Here is a 23,577-nt window from a genome sequence, read left to right as displayed (position 1 = left end):
ACATACGTGGTGTATTATCGGCCGCGTAACGCCATAGACAAATGTTTAGAAAAAGACTCGACCGTTCTCACTCAACCGATAATGCGTTTGATCTTTGATCTTCCGTCAGATGTGATACATCCCCTTATATCCTATTGGTAAAAATAATAATCGTGTAGTAAGTTAGTTACGTGTTTTATCATGCAGTGTAAGTACTTACGTTTGAGAGCGCCAGGTGGGTTGCAGCGCGTCTCGCAGGCGGCTTGCGTCTTGAACCGGTTGGAGTTGCCCTCGCAGCCTCCCCAGATGAACTGCTCGCAGCGCCGCGACTGAGCGTTGAAGCCCCAGCGGCTGAAGTTGCCCGCGCACGGACCTTGCTCGATTGACAGTGAACATACATCTGCAGGAAAATGAACGTTGTATAATAGTGTGTTTAAAGTCATCTGTAGTCGAGAAATATAATCTGGCTCTCTCAAAGAGATTTTCTTTTTAAACAAAGCTAAAACTACGTTTTCTAATGTCTGAATGAAAAAAAGGAATACAGTTGAAAAACATTGTGAAGAAACATAAATGGGTTTAGAAGATCTTCAACACATTTAAATTGCTTTTGAAATCTTTGACGCTTTTTCTTGTTATGCCCGGTTTCTAAACTACATTTAGCGGTAGTTTTTCTATCCAAACTATAATTTTTAAATGAGCTTAAACGCTATTGAATAGATAAACTACCGCTATATGTACCTTGGAAAGCGTGACTTGCGGTATTTTTTGCACTGCAACTTGCAAAAATTCTAAAGAGATGATGCTACACAATTACATGTATTTGTTATTGTTTACCGGTAGTTCTATCAGGTTCGCACTGCGCCTGGCACAGCTCCCTGGTGTCGAAGTTGTTGGCGTTGCCGAGACAGCCCCACCTGAAGGGCACGCACTGTTCCCTCGTGCTGTTGTATGACCAGCGTACCTGACTGCCCTCGCACGGTCCAGGCACCGTTGGCAACTTGCACGTGTCTGTGAACAACAACTTTATATTATTTTGTGTAAATGATTAAATTTTGAGTTACTAATTAATATTTTGTGCTTTCCTATATATTATTCATATTGTTTGATTTTTATTAGTCCTTTCCTTATTTCGGGAGAAGAGCCTTCCCCAGAAGACCAGTCGCGTACTAAATACGGTTTTAAAATAAAACGCATCAATTGCATACTTTTCCTCACATGAATTAGAATATGATTTGCATCAAATTACGTAATTCAAATCCTAGGGTAAAATGTATAAATTATACCGATTTTATATATTTTATATATTGACATCAAAGATTGTTTACCTCTAGGCGCGGGTTGTACACAGACATCCTCGCAATCTTCCTTAGTAGCGAACTTGTTGCCGTTGCCCTCACAGCCTCCGTACCAGAATCGTGAGCATCCTCCGTACGTGATGTCGTAGTACCACATGGCTGTGTAGTTGTAGCATGGACCAGGGTCCGTGGCCAAACTACACGCAGCTGATGAACAATACAGATTAGTAAGTGGTACTAATGTAAAGAACAAACGATGTATCTATAAATAAGATATGAAAGTTTTAAGATTCTAAATGTAAAGATAAAAGAAGCAGGAACTGTAGCGTGATTATATACAGCCGGTACTAAAGTGAATCGAGACTTTGGCATTTAAAATGTACTGAGAAATTAGTTCCTACGACACCCGCAAGGGACGCTGATCAGATTTTCGTACAAAATTTTTCGACAGCCAGCCAGCAAGTAGTCAACAGTGGTAGAGAATCACACTACAATAAGTAATAAGTACCTGTATTATTATCTATCAAACTTTGATTATGTAACAAAATTAAATTTGTGTCCCTATTTTGATATCGATCGGTAACTCGCTATACCGCAGTTATTACTTGCCTTGTGCATTTTCAGGTTTGTCTGAGCATCCTTCGAACTTGGGTCCCGCGGCATTGGTTCGTCCATCAGGGCAGCATCCATGCATGCTGGCGGAGCAGTCGCAGCCGGCTTCATCAGGTCCGACAGCCGGGGTCTGACCGTCGCCGCAGCAGCCGTACTTGGAGTACTGGCAGTGGCAGCCTTGCTGGTCCTGTCCCCTCGCGATAGTGACGCCGTCGGGACAGCAACCGAACTGGTATGTGTGACACGAGCAACCTTCGTAGTCTGGACCGGACGCTGTCGTGTGCCTAAAATTATATTGAATTAAAACAATGTTATTTTATCTATTACTGCAGCTATTTAGCTCAAGCTCAATTCTGTGAAAAAAAATGTTTTTCTTAGTTTTCTGGACCGTTTAGGTACGTTATCAATATAATTCCGTTACTGAGTGAATAGACAACACACAGCCGAAATTACTGGGCGTAGAAGGTTGAAATTTGGTATTAAGATACTTTAGGAAGAGTAAAAAGGGAGAACAACTTTTATATGAAAGGACAGTAATAAAATAAAATAATTTAAAAACGGGAAAACTAATGTCCAGGCGGACGAAATCGCGGGCGGCCGCTAGTATGGTAAAAATACTTTGTTGAGTTAAAATTTGTTTAGGCAATACCTATCAGGACAGCAGCCGAACTCTGTGTACTGGCAACCGCATCCCTCGTTGTTCGGTCCTCGAGCGACCGTCACCTTGTCAGGGCAACATCCATGCAGCGTGTGCTGGCATTCACAAACTATTCAAAAACATATGAATTAGTTGAATGAGGACATCACCTAGTTTCAGGACTGATGGATAAGTTTCCGATAACCTATCCGATAGATAAAGAGGCAGCAATAAAGAAACTTCTGCCAAAAGTCCACCGGATAGTTACGCAGGAGTTTTGAAACCGGGGCTAAATATGCAAAATCATACATAACGACAAACATTCATTTTTATATGAATAGAATTCTGAATATACTGTATTAAACCTATATTACCTTCAAGATGTGGTCCACCAGCCGCTTTCCTGTTATCAGGACAGCAGCGGTTAGCAGTAAGCAGACAGCAACCCTCGTAGTCTGGACCGTGAGCAGGAGTTTGTCCATCTTCACAGCAACCATACGCCGTGTCCTTACAATCTCCTAGGCAGCCCTTATTGTCTTCGTCTTGAGCTAAAAAAACAAACATATAATTAAATCTCGTTCTTATCGTATGGTTAACCTAGTGCCAAAGTTGTTGAAGCCGCTCGAAGGCTTTTGACGTGGCTTAACGATTATCTCAATTGATTAGAGCCGGGACCGACTGTTTACGTGCCTTTCGAAAGCACGGAGACGCCCAGTTTAAATACCACTATGCGGTCACCCATCTATGGAATGACCGCGCCAAGGTTTGTTTAGCCCACAGATCTTTTACCGACCGGTGAATGCCACGGCCAACATACATGTTCATATCAGCAATCCGTTTAAATATAAGGGTAAAAGCTAATTAGTAATTATATCAGCTGTGAATAGTGACGAGAAGAAATAGAAATGTACCTGGTGAAACGCCATCAGGGCAGCAGCCAAATTCAGTAATATTGCATGGACATCCTTGTCCATCAGGTCCTGAGGCCTCAGTTTCGTTGTCATAGCAACATCCAAACTGTGAGTCGAAGCAGGTAGCTGCGGCAGTGGTAGTGCTGACGTCAGTGGTGGAAGTGTCTTCAACGGAAGAACTGCTCTCAGATGTGGAGGTCTCCGCAGTGGTAGTACTACTCTCAATGGCAGTCGAAGTGCTACTTTCTGGTGTAGATGTTTCCGTGACAGTTGTGTTGACTTCTGAAGTAGTGGTGTCGGTGACAGTCGAGCTGACTTCACTGGTGGTGACTGTGGAGGACTCGCCTGTTGTACTCGTGACCGCTGATGTAGTAGTTGTCTCTGTAAATGACAAGTATACGGCTGACAAAAGAATCTCCAGTGTGGTCCAGTCATTTACTTTTTGCTTAATATTTTTTCAATTTAACCCTAACATTGACCTACATTCGTATACAATATTCCCTACTCAAGTCATAAAATTGTTGTTTATTACATAAAATATAAGCGACATTTGCGACAACAACATTTGAAATACTCACCACTCTCTGGACATCCTTTAGATTTCGGTCCTGTAGCTGCAGTCTCGTTATCAGCGCAACAGCCAAACCTAAGAAAGAAAATAATGATGTATTTATTAAAATCAACATTTTCAATAATTTTATTTCTGTTTCGAGGAGGTATGTAACATTGTTGATTATGATTTCAGTAAAAAAACAATGGTATTTAGATCTCTCTGTGTTAATTGTTATGTGTGGAAATCGAATCAACAACCTCCAGGCGCAGTTGTCACGACGTGGCGACCTTAACCACTGCGCCACAGAGACAGTAAAAAAATATTACATGGCAAAAGTACTTACTCAGATGCGACACACGGTGGTGGACATCCCTCATCGTCGTTTCCTTTAGCCGCAGTCTTATTATCAGATTTACAACAGCCGTAGAGCGTGCCCTCGCACGGTAAGACGGGACAGCCCTCGTAGTTAGGTCCTTGTGCCGGCGATACACCGTCCTCACAACAACCGTGTCTTGTTTCCAGGCAGGTACGAGGCTTGGGGCTACAACCTGAAGCAATTATTTCGTTATTAGTATGTTATTATCTTTTTTATTTGTTCCCCTACTTGGTCAGCGTGGTGGACTCAAGGCCTAACCCTTCTCTCATTACGGGAAGAGACCCTCGCCCAGCAGTGGGACAGTAATTTGTTAAGTTTATTACGGCTTTAAACTTTTGATTAGGATAAAATATATTTGTCAAAAAAACGTAAATATACCTCGAAAATTGTAAAACAATAATCTAATAGATGAGATCAATTTATTGTTACAACGGCAGAAAAAACTCTTCTATTAAAAATAATAGCGATATTACCTTCATCGAAAGGTCCCTTAGCGCGTCTCTTCTTGTCAGGGCAACAACCGAACTTGGTCTGTTCACACGGCTTCCTTGGCTTGCACATCTTCGTGGGCTCAATGGACATTGTACTTGTCCAAGTCCAGGTCGCTGTAATGAAAGAAAATATTTTTGTTATTTCCTCTTAACTTTCATAATTTCTGCTATAATTTATTACCAGTTACACAACACATGCTGTCGAAGAACTTAAGTCGTGTCTTTGAAGTTTTCCGACTTTGTGCGTGAGTAAATTTTAAAAGAAGCTGTCACAGTCATTATATATTTCTAATGTAATTTGGTTATTTATCATGTCAATTTCTAGTCTTATTATTTTCTATTATAAAATAATTGTTTTAATAAAATCTAGATACGTACTTCTACCAGTGGACAGCGACGGTTCTTCAGTAGTAGATGCTTCCGTTGAACCTTCTTCTGTGGTGCCAGTGGGTGTCGATGCCTCAGTTGAACCTGAAGTATTATAAGTTTATAGATTAATCTTTTACAAAACGAACGATTACAAATTAAAAACTGCTTCAATGAAGGCCTTGGATTTTACAGTCTTTGAACTTTTATATATCTTCAAAAAAGCAACGATAAAAAATAATACAGTTCAATCATACCTCCAGACGCCGCGGAGACTTCAGTAGTCGATTCACTCTCGCTTGTAGACAGAGATCCCGCAGTGGTAGTTGATTCGGTAGTTTCTGTCGTTGATTCAGAGCCACTCTTAGATGATCCGGATTCTGTAGTACTAGATCCTTCTGATGTTTCAGCGGTCGTTGTAGTTGCTGTTGAATCAGACTCCGCGGTGGTACTCGATTCAGTTGTAGCTGCGGATGATTCAGTGACTGTGGTATTGGACGGCAATTCCGATCCTGTGGAAGTGGTTGATTCTGCCGTTCCTGTTGATGTTTCGATGGTCGTTGCACTTGAATCGGGTACTGCAGTAGTGCTAGATTCTGTTCCTGTAGATGCTTCAACTGTAGTTTTGGCGGTGGAATCAGATTCGATAGAAGTAGTCGTTTCGACTGTTATTGTAGAGGTCTCAGTGGCCGTTGTATTTGAAGTGGAAGCGGATCCGGTAGATGTCGTCGATTCTACCGATACAGTTGTTGTTTCAGACGCATTCGAAGTAGAATCAGATCCTGAAGTAGTGGACTCGGCCGTTACTGTAGATGATTCAGCGTCCGTTGATTTGGCAGTTGAATCGGATCCCGCGGACGTAGTCGATTCTGCCGATGCTGTGGTTGTTTCAATGGCAGTCGAATCGGAGCCCGTAGATATCTCCGAGGTAGTCGATTTGGCAGTCGAATCGGATTCCGCGGTTGTAATCGATTCTGCCGATAATGTAGATGTTTCAATTGTAGTCGAGTCAGATCCTGCTGATGTATCAGTGCCAGTTGTTTTGGCAGTTGAATCGGTTCCCGTAGATGTAGTAGATTCTACTGCTACTGTAGATGACTCTGTGGCATTTGTATCAGAAGTAGAAGCTGATCCCGAAGTGGTAGACTCGGTCGTCACTGCAGACGATTCAGTGGCTGTTGTGTTAGAAGTCGAATCGGATCCTGCAGAAGTTGTTGTTTCTGCCGTCACTGAAGAGTCAGTAGTTGATATACTTGAAGATGAATCGCTCGCTGAAAGAGAAAGTAAATATTTCGTTACACGAACTGATTATTTGAGGAATGCTGTTATGGGTGATTGTAAATTTGGTTAAAATAACATTAGTGAAACTGTTTTCCTAATTCTCGTAAATTCTGAGGAGCTATTGTGATCTTAAATTTTACTGCCTTTATTAAGGAAACAGGTCTACATAAGATAGTTTATAATATTTGATAAACTGAAACTTAAAACAATGGATAAATCATATTATATGTTAATACGAACCTGACGTTGTAGTGGGAGGTGGAGCACGTGTAGATCCTGGAAATTGAAAACAGTATTATTAAGAAAGAATAGAAGAATAATGTCATTTGACAAAACATGGTTGCATTAATTTGTTCTGACTGCCTTTATGGCGCAGTGGTTAAGATCACCACGCCGCAACCATTGCGTCGGGACGTCGTAGGTTCGATTCCCACACGAGACAATTATTTGTGCGATCCACAAATAATTATTACGGGTTTCGTTGTAATTGTGTCCGTTGTTTGTATGTTTGTAAAAGTCCCCGCGACACGAGAGCAATTTATAGTGCGGGAGATGTCGGATGAAGAAAAAATTAGGATTGAAATAATAGAACTAACCAGTGGTAGAAGTGTCGGCAGAAGTAGTACTGGTGTCGTTAGATGGAGTGGTGCTCATGTCACTCGACGTAGTGATCGTGTCAGTAGTAGCGTCTGAAACAAAAGAGCTCGTTAATATAACTCAGCCTGAAAGGCATTAAATACCCTTGCTTGCAGTGCAGTGAGAGCCACGATAGTAAGTAGTTAATATGTTTGATAATATTTTTGACGTTTTGTGATCAATAATAAAGTCTAAATATATATATTACTAGCTGACCCGCGCAACTTCGTTTGCGTGTATCCCGCTACTTCGACAAATACAGTCAACGCACCAACACATATTGGATACTAATTTTCAATTCACAATAACTTCTCTTTCCCTTAACCGCGTTTAAAATATTAAAATGTTTTTTGGTTTCTGTGACTCTTCTTTGATCGCCCCCCCTATCAGTTTTTGGAAAAAATATTTAAGTAATGTACAGATTTTTTTTTGTCTTATATGTATAGATCAAAGTCGTAGTACCTACTTTTTAATATTATTTATTTTTTATGTACCCGTACCGTGCCGCAATACTAATATCGTGATATCTCCTAAACTATATGTCTAAATAACACACTGTAAACTGCAAAAATAATCTAAATTAAATGCTCGTGATGATGAACTTACTTATTTTGATAAGGATATATGTATTATTGGTTATATCACCAGTTAAACATCACCCAACGAATTAAATGTTTTTTTAATACAGAAAAGTAGTTTTTGTGACTTAAATAAAAAAGCTGGATATATGTCATCGCGGACTTTTTTGTAGAACTAATAAAGACCAATGTTTTTGCTATACATTGTTCTTACTTGTATCCAACGGTATAAGCGGCGCACGCACAAATGCAATCTTCAATTAGATTTTTTTTCTGACTTCTTGGACATAAATCGCTATAACTCAGCTAATATAGTTTCAATGTATTTCAATTATATATAAAAACCTGTCGGAGAAAATACTCTTTCTATTAGTGAAAACCGCATCAAAATCCGTTGCGTAGTTTTAAAGTTTTATGCATACGAAGGGACTACAGACAAAATGGGCGACTTTGTTTTATACTATGTAGTGATTATGTATATAGTTGAAAGATGCCTGACTGACATAGTGATCTATCTACGCATAGTCCAAACTACTGGACTTATCGGGTTGAAATTTTGCTGAAATTGGAATGTAGTGTAGATGTTATGACCTAGGCATCCGCTAAGAAAGGATTTTGATCAATTCTACCTCCAAGGAGACAAAATAGGGGATGAAAGTTTGTATAAAAATTGTGTCACAAACCACGCGAACGAAGTCGCGCGCAAAACGTAGTCATTTTTTAATTATTCTTCATCATTATTTTTCGAGTTAATCTACCTACTTATGATTATTCTATTACTCGTCTCTGTCAAGATTGTAGACCCACACAGGCCTGGCTACAGCTTACTACATGTATACTAATTTTCAAGTAAATTGTAATCTTTACTAATCTATACTATACTATAATATTATAAAGCTGAAGAGTTTGTTTGTTTGTATGTTTGAACGCGCTAATCTTAGGAACTACATTTCCGATTTGAAAAATTCGTATTAATTGTATTAACAAATATGTATGTTTATGTTCACCTGTGGTACTAATGGTAGTGTTGTCGTCAGTGGTAGAGCTAGTGCTTGCGTCGACAGTCGGTGTGGTGCTTGTGTCGTTAGACGTGGTGATCGACTCAGCTGTTCCACTGGTAGCGTCTGAAACAGTAAAATATTAAGTACAACGTAAAGACAAATATTATAATGCTCCTGGCATTAAGTCCGCCTTTATACAGCTCTGTATACAAAGTTTAAAATAAATAAATAAATATAATAATATGAGAAATTATTATGTATATAATACTAATTCTTAAATACTATTGCACAACTCACACATAGTCATTTGACTCCCAACTAAGCATAGCTTTTATTATGATAACTAAATAACTGATAAACATACTTATATACTTCTAAATACATACTTATATAGCCAGTATATATAAATAACCAGGATTAGAAAAGATACTCGTGCTCATTACTCAAATATTTGTCCCCAGTTGGGATTCGAACCCACCACTCGCGGCGTTACGATTATTCCGGCGAGGTGACCACGTTAACCACTGAGCCAAACGTGCAGTTAATTATCGTTTTTTTAAACGATGAAGGAAAACATCGTGATGAAATCTTGCATGTTGGAGAACTCTGCAATACAGTTCTTGTAGGAACGCAAATTTTCCCAACACAAGCCACAGGAGTTGTTTAGTTGGAGTTGTTTTATTACTCAAATATATGTATACATGTAAAAGTACTTTCGTATTTGTGTATAAAATAAAGTATTTAAGTAAAGCTCACCTGTGGCACTGGTAGTGACTTTGTCGTCAGTGGTAGAGTCAGTACTTGTCTCGTTAGATGTAGTGATCGACTCAGCTGTAGCGTCTGAAACAATAGAGCCTTCAGTACTGCTTATAGATTGAAAGATGAAATCAAGAAATAAGAAAAAAATATATTTTTTTCTAGCGGTGAAGGAAAACATCGTAATGAAATCTTGTTTGCATGCTCATGCTGTAAATTGACATTAACAAGGCTGCATATATTTGATAAGCTCGTTGGACTCAAAGACTTACGCTTTCCTTATTACAGAAGGAAACCCTTTTCCAGCAGAGGGAGAATTATTAGTTGGCGTTATTAATTTTATTACTTTCTTTAGACAATTATCTATAAGTGCAAGAATACTTGTGTGTATGTATATAAGTATTTTTATTAGAATTCACCTGTGGCACTGGTAGTGGCGTTGTCGTCAGTGGTAGCGGCAGTACTTGTGTCGTTAGACGTAGTAATCGAGTCAGTTGTAGCGTCTGAAACAAGCGCCTTTAGTAGAGTATAAGATATAAACAAGTAGGTAACTATCTACAAAATTAATTTTCAAGATTTATCTCTATGTATGTATTTTGTGCATCCGTGTCTGTATCGTGCCATCCAACGCTTGCCCGACACGTTAAATCAAATCAAATCATTTATTCATTTAGCTCAAATGCTGACAATTATTATTGATACAGCAAGTGAATTTACCGCTGATTCGGAAGGAGGAGCCAATGAGAAAAGCTGGTAAGAAACTCTTGGTTACTCTTATTAATCGCCAAATGGTTTTAAAAATATTTCTATTAGGTATAAACCATTGTTGATGAAACGAGTTACCATCATTTTGGTCATGTCTGTCGTCTTGCACAACATGTTGAGCAATATTTCCACGGTATATTTACAAAATAAGTATTTTTAAAATATAGTGTGGAAATAAATAAATAAATCTTAAACTTTTCAAGATTTATTTGAAGAATATAATGTATGTATGTTCATTATCGCGGTATATTGATCTTACAAAGCTCACCTGTAGCGCTGGTAGTGGCGTTGCCGTCAGTGGTGGAGTCAGTACTTGTGTCGTTAGACGTGGTGGTAGATTCAGTGGTAGCGTCTGAAACAATAGATTTTTCTAGTACAATTCATAGACTGAATTATTAAAACGATTTACTAGCTATATATTGATCTTCAGGAGAAGGAATGCCGGCCGCATAGACAGATAAACGAAATATTGCCACCGCTGGCGTGTCAGCTGTATTATATCAGTATTTTAATGTTTTTTTTATTTTGGATTTAATTTGTTAATTCGATGATTAACTTGTTAATTCGGGGTTCCATTTTGTTCATTCGTTAATTAATTATTAATTTGGGATTCAATTTAAACTTCTTATTTTTAATTGTTGAAGAAAATCTTATTTTACAATAAATATTATTAATTATTATGCATAGTTTTTTTGTACTGCATGGTTTCATTGGTATTCACTACTTTCATTATAGAGCTCACCTGTAGCACCACTGACAGTAGTGGCGTTCCCATCAGTGGTAGAGTCAGTACTTGTGTCGGTAGTCGGTGTCGTGCTTGTGTCGTTAGATGTAGTGACCGACTCAGCAGTGGTAGCTTCTGAAACAATAGACACCTCTATAATAAAAATTTAACCCATTAATGTCCCACTGCTAGGCAAGGGTCTCCTCCTGTAATGAGGGAGGGTAAAGCCTTGAGTCTACCACGCTGGCCAAATGCGGGTTGGGGACTTTGCATGCCCTCAATAAATGTATATAAAAAAAATTAGGCATGCAAGGTTTCCTCACGATGTTTTCCTTCACCGTTGGAGCAAGTGATAATTATTTTTAATACACACATAACTTCGAAAAGTCATTGGTGTGTTGCTTTGGGTTCGAACCTGCGATTACTTGAGTGAGAGGTGTCAACTTATACTACTCGGCTATCACTGCTCTATAATAATATATAAATATTTCTCCATAGTAACCCGGAGTTAAGTAACTATTTTACTTTCCGGTGTATGGCAAAAGGCTCGCCCGTAATTCATGACATTATCATTGTGAATGGCAAAGCTTGAGTATGTATTTACTTATGACAATATATTATTACTAACCTGATGTAGTTGTAGGCGGTGGGGCACGTGTTGATCCTAGGAATGAAAAATAATATTTTTTTATTAATAGCACATAGTTGCAGCACACTAAAAAATATAGCTGCAGTATTTATTCCATGTTTTTTAAAACTGTATAACTGACCTTTACTGATGGTCGTATTGTCATCAGAGGAAAGCGTAGTAGCTGTCTCGTTAGACGTAGTGGTCACGTCGCTTGTATCGACAGACGCGGCAGTGGTAGCGTCTAAAAAAAGAATAACCCTTCAATTATTTATTTATCACATGTTTTGTGTTTACCTTAGTCTCGTAGATGTTCAAGCCACCCAAAATGCCTTGGTTTAACGACTATTATTTTATGTGACAACAACTGGGAACAACTTTTCACATGCCAGATCAGTTATCATTAAGTCGCTATTCGTTTATGCATTGTTCGTACCAGCTCACCCACGGAGCATTTAATCGACCTGTGAGCACAACTGACTATAAGCTCATTAACCCCTGAATACAAGTCTTAGAATTGAAAGCGACATAAATTACCCCTGCCCGCGTTCCCTAACAAGATATACAACATCCTACTAATATTATAAATGCAAAAATATGTGAGAATGTATCAATGTATGTATGGATGTTTGTTACTCCTTCACGCAAATACTACTGAACCGATTACAATGAAATTTGGTATACAGGTATCTGAAGATCAAGAATAAGACATAAGCTACTTTTCATCCCGGAGTTCCCGAGGGATCGGGATTTCCACGGGAAGGGTTTCCACGCGGATGAAGTCGCGGACGGTCTCTAGTAGTATCATAATGCTCACCTGTGGCACTGGTAGTGGCGTTATCATCAGTGGTAGCTGCAGTACTTGTGTCGTTAGATGTAGTGATCGACTCAGCTGTAGCGTCTGAAACAATGGATTCCATGAATACAACTTGTAAGATGGATTGTGAAAACAAATGACTAGCTATAAACTAATCTTCAGAGGAGTGCCGCACATACAGATAAACAAAATATTATCACCGTTGGTGTGCCGGCTGTACTTGAACCTAAAGCGTTACGTTGGCAAGAAACAGGATGGTGTATAGTTGGTGCCTTAGAAGATGGGTCGGCAACTGGTTTGGGATGCAACATGCGTCGACATCTCACCCATGAATCAGAAACAACTGGTAGTATCGAGGCTGTTTTCACAGCTACTGGGTCCACAAAACGTCTACAAATATAGTAGACTTATACAAGACTACATATTTGAGCCGTTTGTTGTCGAGACTTTGGGGTGTAGGGCCCGAAAACTCGTGTTATTTTCGAGAAATTGCGAAACGTTTGGTCAATGCTACTCGTGATCAAAAGGCTGCTTTGATTCTGATTTGATTAAATAATAGAGCTCACCTGTGGCACTGGTAGTGGCGTTTCCGTCAGTGGTAGAGTCAGTACTTGTCTCGTTAGACGTCGTGATCGACTCAGTTGTAGCGTCTGAAACAATAGAGCCTTCAGTACTACTTATAGACTGGAAGATGATATCAAAAATAATAATATATTTTTCTAGCGGTGACGTACCTATATGTATATTAATTCAAAATGATATAGTTTTTAAGACAAGAGTATATATGTGCATTTTTATTTATATTGTGATCGCGGTGTGTATGTTTATGTTTATAAACTTTACCTGTGCCAGCCGAAGAACCAGTAACTGTGACGTCAGCACGAGTGGAGCCTGTGCCACTAGGCGTAGTAACGTCTAAAACAAAATAACCTTCAGTACAACTCATACACTCGAAAATTAAAACATAACCGCTTAATAAAGTGAGGTCTTATTTCGCGTTGTTTTGTCTCAATATTTTAATCGCTTCTTTCTGATCCTACGACCGAGGAAAGGAAAACATCGTGATGCATGGCATGCCTGAGAATGCACAAACAGTTCTTGGAGGTATGTAAAGCTCCCAACCCGCAATTGGACAGAGTGATGGACTCAAGGCCTAACTTCTCCCTCATTACGAAAGGATACCCTGCCCAGCCCTGTGAGACACTAATGGGCTAAATTTATTTTATTTATTTTTAATAGCAAGGAGAGAGCAATAGAATAGGGTTACAGATCTCAGAAAAGATAGTAATATAGAAATAATATGACTCACCTGTGCTACCGTCGGTGACAGGAGTGGTACTTGTATCGTTAGTCGTAGTGGCGTTGTCGTCGCTCGTGTCGATAGTTGTAGCGACTAAAATAACAGTCAACCGTCAATATAACTCATACATTAGAGTGACAAATATGCACAGTAGCTCGATTCTCTACCTGAAGTAATTTCGAGTGAAGAGTTTGACATTTAAAAAGTACTCAATATAACTCATACATTAGAGAATTGAACCATTAGGTTTATTTGAGAAGCATATTACTGTAGTGCGATTCTCTACTCGAAGTACTATCGAGTGAAGAGTTTGACATTTAAAATGTACTGCAAAAATAGTTCCTACGACGCCCGTTAGAGTCGCTGATCAGATTTTTATACAAAAGCTACTGGTTTTTGGTAAACGATAGTAATAGAAAATCGCTCCTATGTAGCGCGATTTCCCATCGAGTAACTTGTATGTAAATCTTATCAGCGCCTCTAGCGGCTGTCGTAGGAATTAATGTTTAGGTACATTTTAAATATCAGACTTTAGAAAATTGTGTTACGTATGTATGTATATGATTACGGTATATTCTAATAGGGCTCACCTGTGGTACTAATAGTGGCATTGTCGTCAGTGGTAGCAGCAGTACTTGTGTCGTTAGACGTGGTGATCGTCTCGTTAGATGTAGTGATCGACTCAGTAGTAGCGTCTGAAACAATAGAGCCTTCAGTACAAAAATACAGTCGAATTGAGAACCACCTCTTTTATTCAAGTCGGTTAAAAAGACTGTATAATGAAAACACTGTTAGAATATTATAAAACACAAAGCCACAATAATCTTGTATATCTGAAACGTTAGGCAAACAAAACTCACCTGTAATGGTTGTAGCATTACTGTCAGTGGTAGATCCAGTAAATGTGACGTTATCTACAGCGGTTATCGAGTCATCAGTCGTAGTGTAGTCACTGTCGTCTAAAACAGATTAGTAGTAAACAGATATTTTAATTTTACTTGGGTTTGGTATAATTTCACATATTGTTTCTCAAGAAAGAGGTTAAAGAGACCATTTGGATGTTTAGGATTACTAAAACTTTCGGACTGGAAGGAAAGATGAGAATATGTAACATTGAGAGATCTATAATACTAAATTGCTAACGAGTCTTAAACGCGATGACAATTTTATGGTTTACGTTGCCTGTGACCTAGGATGCAAATCAGTGGCGCAGTGCTTAAGGTGGACGCCACGCCACTACCATTCCGTGGGATCGTGGGTACAATCCGACACGGAACAATTATTTGTGCGATCCACAAATTATTGTTTCGGGTCTCATTGTACTTTGTGTCCGTTGTTTGTATGTTTGTAAAAGCCCCCGCGACACAATAGTAATTTTTAGTGCGGAAGTTGTTTTTTAGATAGATTAGATAAAGTGCTTACCTGTTGTTGCATCGGTGTAGTCGAAGTCAATCGGTGAAGTAGTATCTAAAAAATAAACAATGTTCTTGTAATTTTCATGTGACACTAATAAAATGTTAGACCAATAATAAGAATTTTAAACTTGTGTTTTAATATTAACCTAGATATAGCTAATATAAAAACACATTATTACTACATTTTGATATAGAAAATTATACGTAAAAGCACTTTTCTAATCTTTAAAATACACATTTAGAATAACATGTTCAAACGCCCCTTTTTTCGTGTGACATCATTATTGTCGGCACATCTTGTCAGTCAGTGTTATATTTTCACTTTTATATAATTGTTATGAATTATTGAACATCAGTTGATGTATCTGTGAAGCAATTACATAATTATAAATAATATATCTTACTTGTAACGGAACTGGGCGTGGTAACGACAGGGATGTCTCCTCTGTCCTGAAAATAAAAACGATATTGTTAGTCGCATGTAGCATTTATAAACCATAGAAGAAATAAAATATGTTCTGTTTTTTTCGGTACAGTCTGACAACTTGGTATAGAGTTTTTGCTTCCACATTATATCTAGATTATAATTAACAATTATGTGTATTTTCTTATTAAAGAAATTGCATGAAACAGGTCACCGTCAGCTGTGTAAGGTGTGTCAGAATTATCTGTTTTACATGATACAGGGGATGAAATTCCACGTGGGCAAAGCCACGGGTGGCAAGCTAGTGCAATTTATATAATTTGTAGCAAACTTACCGTGTCAATGTCGAGGTCAGAGCCGACCTCCTCGTAGTAATCCTCCTCGCATTCTGGAATGTAGTCATCTGGCAACGTCACTGAAACAACAACATACAATTGATGTCATTTATAACTTTAAACATATTTTTGTTGCTGACCATACAAAATGTAATGGGTCGAGATAAAAGTGGTATCATGGGTTCTAATTACAAATGAATACGTCAGCCTAGCCTTTCTTTTATGTTGGAGTCGACTTCCAGCTTTAACGGTTACAGCTAAATTTATAAGTAGTGACTGCCTATCGAACCTCCAATACCCAGTTACAACACGATATCCCTCGGTAAGACTGCTTGTCAGAATTTCAAGCTTTTGACCACTGGTAACAACTGTCCAAGATCATTAAAAAGGACAGCCGGGACCCACATTTAACGTGCCTTCCGAACTCGGTATGTATATCACCCATCACCTATCTCTGAACAAAATCGGCGAGCGTGCCTTAACATGAGAATGCTGTTGTTACTATAGCCACTAGCTCTTAGATAGTTCTAGTAACAATTGAAGTGTGTGTAATATTTACCTGCGGCTGTGGGACAAGGTTCTAAGTTGCAGTCCTGTGTGGTCTCCGGCGAGATGTTCAGGTCGCAAGCAAGGGAGTTGTTAGTTCCCTGCAAGCACGCCACGACACGCTCCTGCGACCCGCCACCGCACTCCTTCGAGCACTGAACACGTAATGATTATTATTTATTCAGTTCTATTTTCTTGCTTTTCTTCTAGTTTTCTACTTTTCTTCATTAATATAAAAAGTAAGATTAATAAATGTATAATCACTTATATAATGTATGTTGGGACGCAAATGGAAACGCCGGGAGAGGACATTCTAGAAAAACATACATAGATCACATTGGCAATGTCTTGCAAGACGGTCAGGTGCGTAGTACTTGTAACTGTAAGTAACCAGCTATGTCCTTAAATATCCCAGAAATCAGAATCATCATCATCTATTCATGTATTTCATATGTTTAACGTTATTTGAAGTCCTCCGTGGCGCAGTGGTTGTGGTTGTTGTTACCACGCCATTGATCGTAAGTTAGATTCACACACGGAACAAATATTTGTGCGATCCACAAATAGTTTGTATCGCGTTTGGTTGCACTAAGTTTCCGTTGATTGTATGTTTGTAAAAGTCCCCGCTACACTACAGCAATTAGAGGTGTTGTCTTTAAAAAAAGAAAGTATGTAAACTCACAGGTCCCCAAGGAGCAGCATACCACTGCGCGGGGCACTTGTCGAGGGGCACGGTGCAGGGCTTGGTGTCGTTGTACTTGGGCAGCGCGGCGCACTTCTCGTCCTCCACCACGCGCACCGTGTTGTCGTCGTAGTAGCCGCAGAACACCTTCCTCGTCTGCACACCCGTGCCGCACTCCACCGAACACTGTGCAATACATACATTTATCAACCATTTGCCTTTAACAATTAAGTACATATGAAATGCTTACCACTTTATTAAAGATGTAGTTTATATGAGTTTTATAAATCTACGATGTATAAAGCATATTATATTGTGGGCGCCTCAAGTGACTGTAGTGAAAGTTGCACGATTTCTGCCTCACAGCGAAAATCGACCTATGTCAATTCCTCGTTAGGGAAATTATATTTTGTGATTAAGCCAAATAGATATAACAGAAAAAAAAGCAACAAATACGCCTACTTGCTAGACCTATGGTCCAAAACGTTACGTAATCTATTTCCGACATAGCATATGTTGGAGTCGGCTTCCAGTCTTGCTGGATGCAGCTGAATACTAGTATTTTACATGGGGAGACTGCTTATCGGACCTCGACAGCCCAGACGCCTGGGTATTAACACGATACCCCTCGGTAAGATTGGTTGTAAGCAATTTCTTCAGAAAATGGTCCAGGATGCTTAGAGAATAAACGTACTAAAAATCCCCGCCTCTAGGGGGGGCACCGGAGTGGGGGGAGGCGGTTATAAAGTTACCATTTTTTAGTTTTTCACTAATATCTTTAAAACGGTTCATTGTAGAGAAAAAGTGTCTTCATAATGAAAGATGATAAAATTGTCTACAACTTTTGTTATACACACTTTATCGAAATCCTCATCAGTTTTCGAGCATCACGCTTCGAAATAGTTAAACGCGTAAGCGGACTACTTTAAGACTACTATGCGTACAAGTCGCGAGAGTTTAGAATCGTTTATCTCATAGTTGTTGGACTACATAACTTCAAACTGTAGTAGGTGTGGCGTTACCTTGCTCCACTGCGTGGCGTACCACTGCACCTCGCAGGGCGGCAGCGTGGCGGGGTCGCAGGGCTCCTGCAGCACGGGCGTCTTGTGGTACGAACACATGGAGTCGTTGTACACCTCACGGTCTCGAGACACACAGAACGCCATTCTAGTCCGCACCGTTGATACACACGTGTCACACTGCAATGGAAACATAAAGGTTTTATTTTTGATTTTATACCAAAGGATTTCATGTAGAATTAGTCCATTGGAATGTTATATTTTTAGGTTTTAACTTGCGGCCGCCATTTGGGATAAAGGGGTCGTATCAGCGAGACAGGGGTGGCGACCCCACATACTTTAACTCTTGAACTTAAGCTCTTCTATTGAGCCCCCTAAAGATCAAAAGAATATATTTGTATAGGTATGCAAATTTAACTGCAATGGACTAGATGGATACAGCTACATACCACTATGTTAATAAATAAGTGTAATAATTTGTTTTGCATCAGATTTTTATGATTATCTTGTTTATCTTATTTTATACCTTTATTTATTAAACCACAGTGAGTTCACTGTGATTTAAAATTACAACTTGTCAGTGGCAGTTTTTTAATCGTGTATTATCCATATATACTATTATAACACTACAAATAGCTTTTACGAATGGCATACATAATACATGTTTAAGTAATCAATACATTTTTATTCATTGAATAATTACGTTTTCAGTCTTGCGCCGAAAGCAACTAATAGTTAAATACATATTATTATTCACAATTATAACCTAATTCTTATCTATTATAACGATGTATCAAGTATCCTCACCCCAGACCACTCAGTAGTGACCCAGTCGACTCCGACGCAGACAGACAGCAGGCACGGTTGCTCGGTGGCGGGCTTCTCGCCCTCACACTCGTGGTCGTCGAAGGTCTTCACTTTACCGTCGATGTGCTGGTGACACACCACCAGCCTTCTTTGCTTGCCTTCGTCACACAGCTTGTCGCACTGAGGATATCGTATATTGGTTAGAAATATAGCAGATAAAATAGAGTCACTGCAGTTTAGAGAAAGTTGTCGATGGCTCGAACCCGAGGCAATATACTGACGACTTCTCGAAGTTATGACAATGTGTGTATTAGAAATAATATCACTTGATCCAACGGTAAGGGTTAAATCGTGATGTAACCTTGCATGCCCGTGAGTTCTTTAGAACAGTTTTTGAAGTCATGCAAAGTCAACCTGCACTTGGCCAACGTGGTGAACTCAAGGCCTAAACCCTTAGTCATTACGGGAGGAGATCCTTGCTCAACAATGGGACAAAAGTGGTTTTAATTTATTTTTGTTATGTGTTAGTATTGTCTAGACAAGGGTTGTATGGGATCGACGGGATTCTAATTCTCTCTGGAATGCGATAAAATTGTACCAAGGAGTCGCTCTGGGCAGCTACTAAATCATAAAAAACAGTAATAAAAAATAATATGAATTACTTTAGACCAGTTGCCGACGAACCACGTGGGACATTCGACGTCTCTATTGCATTCTTGGAACGGCTTAGGTTTCGGTCCGTACAAGTCTGTGCACTCCTTGTCAGCCACTAGCGATGCCACCCTGGAGACAACATAAATCAAGTTTTAAAGTGATTTTATAAAAAGTTTATGAAGAATAGCTACCTATCTGAGAGACTTCGGCCAGGTTTTACCAGTTCTGGATAGGTCGCAAATAACTTAATTCAGATGGAATGAAGTTATGGCATATCTTCATCAAGACTAATGCCCGGTTTCTGAGGCACATTTAGCGGTAGTTTATCTGTTCAAACTGTCATTTTTATATGAGTTTAAACGCTATTGAATAGATAAACTACTGCTAAATATACCTCAGAAACTGGGAGTAACTGTAATGTGAGTTACTCAAATGACATGAGGAGATCGGTGCTCTGTTCAGACACTTACCCGTTAGCAATGATCCTCTGGCAGGTGACTTCTCGTTGCTGGAGGCCTTCGTTGCCACAACGTTTAGAGCACTCGCTCCAGGGAGTCTCGATCCACTCCGGTGGACAAGGGTCATCGTTGCACGTCTGGTTGGTGTCAGGCTTTAGTCCATCGTTACACAGACTCTCGTCAACTGCTCCTAGAGTCTCAGTAGACCGACATGTCACGTTGCGTGTCTGCGTACCTGTACATAATAAATCATTTTACATTTTAGTTTTTGGTTTCATTTGCTAGCTTTTAATTAAATTATTCGCAATATTTGTACGCGATATTATTTGTATAAATAAATAAACTTGAATAAATTGAGCCTTGACCCTTACAATATTAAGATAAATAGTTGAACACATAAACATTAATTTGACTCCGACCAAAATACTATACTTTATATACGTTTTATGGACTTTAAACATGGTTGCTTAGCATCGAGAAAACACGAATTTAAAAGATTCAAATAAATTCATTTGTTATACCGTGTTATTGGCGGGATTAGGCATAAAGTCAGGATTGCCACGAAGCTCAACAAAAATAATCGTTTTACAAAGAGTTGCTGAAATTAGTGGTAATAAAATACCCTATTAATATAGTTGTCAAGTCATACCTCCACCGCACGAAGCGCTGCAAGGTGTGAAGTCATCGTGACCCCAGCTGTAATGTTCCGTGGTCGGGGGGTGGGCGTTCTTCTTCGGCACGCTGTACTCGTACTGAATACCTACATTCTCGCCTTGGAAAAGTACCTGCAAGATTACATAGTTAAAGTTAGATATCTACATTTTTGAGGCAAAAATAATTATACTTTATTATGATAAAATAGAAACATGAGGTGGATGGATGTTTGTTACTATTTTGCGGAATAACTACAGGATCGATTTTGAAAAAACTTGACTTAGAGGAAAGTTTTCGCTCTGGGATATCTTTCCGAGCAAGGAAATCTGATGTCATCCGACAGAAAAGTCCTGGAAAATCTCGCTAGTGGTGCCAGACAAAGGAAAAGCGCCAGTCGAAAGGATAAGCTAGTCCTTATAACATTGTATGACGATGTCAAAAGCATTAACTTACGGAGAGATAGAGATCTTCTTGAATAGGTCCTAAACATCTAAGTTTGTCAGGTGCAGCAAATCCAAGCTGACTTCGTTCGTACGTCCACAGAGCACCCGCGATGGTCAGTGTTTGAGGGAAGTTGATGTGATAGTCACCGTTCAGGTAGTATCCGTTCTGACCTCGTAGTACTAGAAGTGAAATAATATTGATTTACATTTTTCGTTTAAAATGATGTGAGGAGAAGATATTATTTTAGTAAAGTTGTTTGTATTCTTACCTAAATAATTTGGTGAATCTTTTATTTCTTCAATGACGATCGATGTAGATCCCGCCGGTATCAGGAAAATGTCGTTGTAACCTTAGTGAAAAAGATAAATAAATAAAATTAGGAACAGAATAACACACTCATAATGTTCATAGTTATTCAACATGTCACACTTTGTTAAGAGCAATTTTCACACAAGTGGACCATAAGCAGTATTTTTTTAAACGACATGGTATGAGAAGGCACGGTGAAAGCCAATTAAAAAATTAAATCAGCTCACTTTAATGATTTTGTGTAGATATTAATAGTACTTCTACTAGAAAGAAGTAATAAAAGAACCTACTACAATTAGTGCCTATGTTTACCTTTCTGATGTTGTGTTGTGTAGAGGCCGGAGAAAGTGTGGCAGGACTCGCCCGTGCCGCGGCACTCCAGGCACTTGTCCTCCCGAGCGTTCGAGCCGAGCATCATGTCGCATCCGACACGCTGTCGTGGAAACAAAATAACTTATTAACTATTATAACTATCTATTATTACATGAAGTTAACCAAATGAATCTTGATTTTAATTAACAATCTGACACAGCAGTGCTTAAACGGCTATTAAAATAATTTGGGTTGATTGCATTAGCACCCCTAATAAATAATTAGCTTACCAGTTTGGGTAGAAGTAGTAAGTCAGTATTAAATCACAAAAACCTATCTATGGATTTCACTGATGGTTTTACAACCAGCCGCCTGCAGGACGTGAACCCTCCTTGGGAATAAATAGTGGAACTTTTATGATTAAATTAAAGTAAAGTATGTACCTCACAGGCGCCATTGACGCAGACATCAAACGAGTCTTCGTTACACCTGGTGCCGTCGATGACCTTCGCTTTGTGTCTGTAGTAGAAGCGCTCTCCTTGCGGCATGCAGTTCAGCTCGCACGGGTTCTGACCCTTCAGGAAAGGTATCCATCTATGGAATAAATAAATAAATAAATCTGTGTTACAACTATAGGCAAGATTCAGTCAAGTCACCATAGTTAAAGCTACGAAACTAGAATAGTTAGTGTTTATGAAATTTTGCCTCTTGGTAATTTCCCTGAGTAGCTAATTTTGCACATACTCTTTTTTGATGTGGAAATCTTTTCGGATACCCGGTCTTCTTAGGAGGTGAAATGTTGGCGGGTTTACTAAAAAACCACCCCAATCGCTGACCATTTGGGGAATAAACGAAAAGGCTCTGGGATCCAAAAGAACTGGACTTTTTCTTCTGCCTCTTCTGTACATCTTATACTAACCTTTGCTAATTAAATACTTGTATACGTACTTGTATTTGTATCCCCTGAACTCCTTGTCGTTGAACGCAGCGCACTGCTCCGCCCTGAAGTCAGGTGAGTCCGGCGGACAGTCCTGGGTCTGACAAGAGAAATACATCGTGTCTCCTCCTGTGCATTGTGGCTGCCCGTCTGGCCTGCAAACGTATATAGAATATTGGTTATATAAGTTGACGGAAATACCAGTTGCAATAACTCATACTTTTTGTTTAAAGTCCGTTAAAATCTAGACACAAAACATTAACTTTTTATAAATCATGTTTTGCAGTATACATAGATGTATATGGATAAGGCAAAATAAGTAAAGGGAACGTACAGTACTTCGTATGCATAAAGCTTTATCTGACACCTTAGTTCATGCGACGAGTCGTAAAAGTATATTCTTCAAGAATGAGAAAAACGTCCATATTTATATATATTTTTAATGACTGTTGACGAAAGCTCACCCAAATTGCAGACATATCCTCTTCCGGCTGGCGACTCCTCCACCACAGGTCCTGGAGCATGGTGAGACGTCCCCCCACTTGCCCCAGCCCGCGCCCTCTCCCCCGGGGATGATGTATGACGATGGCAGATACAGTCCCGCGCCTTGTCGCCTGTGTCTAGTGCGGTGACCGTTTACCTGGAAACAAGTAAAATAATAAATAGGTACAAAATAAAAATGGCACAAGTCTTTTTCATGACTGATAATGTTCATACCGAAAATGTTGTTCATTAATTACAATGCTATTGCACATTTTGCCATCGTTCACTTGATATCACTATCGACTTTTGACGACCGGCTAGCTATCGAAAAATTTTGTATGACAGTGTGATCAGCGCCTCTAACGGGTACCATTAGAAGTATTTAGCAGTAC

General features: G+C 39.2%; 1 protein-coding gene across 5 annotated transcripts in view; it reads right to left on the bottom strand.

Annotated features, from left to right (window-relative positions):
* The window catches only part of Ppn (proteoglycan-like sulfated glycoprotein papilin), a 113,592-nt gene that overhangs the window by 17,219 nt on the left and 72,796 nt on the right, over positions 1–23,577 (bottom strand). For 3 of the 5 annotated variants that reach the window (XM_076127031.1, XM_076127028.1, XM_076127030.1), the window contains exons 3-45: positions 23,167–23,342; positions 22,714–22,857; positions 22,209–22,359; positions 21,766–21,886; positions 21,413–21,493; positions 21,154–21,323; positions 20,696–20,831; positions 20,059–20,281; positions 19,597–19,717; positions 18,935–19,114; positions 18,131–18,307; positions 17,109–17,294; positions 16,440–16,581; positions 15,881–15,960; positions 15,526–15,571; positions 15,129–15,173; positions 14,567–14,665; positions 14,297–14,401; positions 13,716–13,799; positions 13,250–13,321; positions 12,973–13,056; positions 12,407–12,490; positions 11,732–11,833; positions 11,590–11,625; positions 10,980–11,096; positions 10,506–10,589; positions 9,892–9,975; positions 9,473–9,556; positions 8,723–8,839; positions 7,098–7,190; positions 6,742–6,777; positions 5,478–6,491; positions 5,233–5,325; positions 4,837–4,968; positions 4,331–4,535; positions 4,013–4,080; positions 3,435–3,815; positions 2,898–3,071; positions 2,536–2,653; positions 1,884–2,170; positions 1,305–1,481; positions 814–987; positions 200–379 (exon numbers count right to left, since the gene is read on the bottom strand). In XM_076127031.1, coding sequence (XP_075983146.1) covers positions 200–379; positions 814–987; positions 1,305–1,481; positions 1,884–2,170; positions 2,536–2,653; positions 2,898–3,071; positions 3,435–3,815; positions 4,013–4,080; positions 4,331–4,535; positions 4,837–4,968; positions 5,233–5,325; positions 5,478–6,491; positions 6,742–6,777; positions 7,098–7,190; positions 8,723–8,839; positions 9,473–9,556; positions 9,892–9,975; positions 10,506–10,589; positions 10,980–11,096; positions 11,590–11,625; positions 11,732–11,833; positions 12,407–12,490; positions 12,973–13,056; positions 13,250–13,321; positions 13,716–13,799; positions 14,297–14,401; positions 14,567–14,665; positions 15,129–15,173; positions 15,526–15,571; positions 15,881–15,960; positions 16,440–16,581; positions 17,109–17,294; positions 18,131–18,307; positions 18,935–19,114; positions 19,597–19,717; positions 20,059–20,281; positions 20,696–20,831; positions 21,154–21,323; positions 21,413–21,493; positions 21,766–21,886; positions 22,209–22,359; positions 22,714–22,857; positions 23,167–23,342 — 6,463 coding nt within the window. The remainder of the gene's footprint in view (positions 1–199; positions 380–813; positions 988–1,304; positions 1,482–1,883; positions 2,171–2,535; positions 2,654–2,897; positions 3,072–3,434; positions 3,816–4,012; positions 4,081–4,330; positions 4,536–4,836; positions 4,969–5,232; positions 5,326–5,477; positions 6,492–6,741; positions 6,778–7,097; positions 7,191–8,722; positions 8,840–9,472; positions 9,557–9,891; positions 9,976–10,505; positions 10,590–10,979; positions 11,097–11,589; positions 11,626–11,731; positions 11,834–12,406; positions 12,491–12,972; positions 13,057–13,249; positions 13,322–13,715; positions 13,800–14,296; positions 14,402–14,566; positions 14,666–15,128; positions 15,174–15,525; positions 15,572–15,880; positions 15,961–16,439; positions 16,582–17,108; positions 17,295–18,130; positions 18,308–18,934; positions 19,115–19,596; positions 19,718–20,058; positions 20,282–20,695; positions 20,832–21,153; positions 21,324–21,412; positions 21,494–21,765; positions 21,887–22,208; positions 22,360–22,713; positions 22,858–23,166; positions 23,343–23,577) is intronic. The other 2 variants (XM_076127029.1, XM_076127032.1) reach the window with 2 other exon arrangements.

This window comes from Anticarsia gemmatalis, chromosome 19 (assembly GCF_050436995.1).
Source record: "Anticarsia gemmatalis isolate Benzon Research Colony breed Stoneville strain chromosome 19, ilAntGemm2 primary, whole genome shotgun sequence".
NCBI classification, from domain to species: domain Eukaryota; kingdom Metazoa; phylum Arthropoda; class Insecta; order Lepidoptera; family Erebidae; genus Anticarsia; species Anticarsia gemmatalis.
This window is presented reverse-complemented; position numbering and strand designations above follow the sequence as displayed.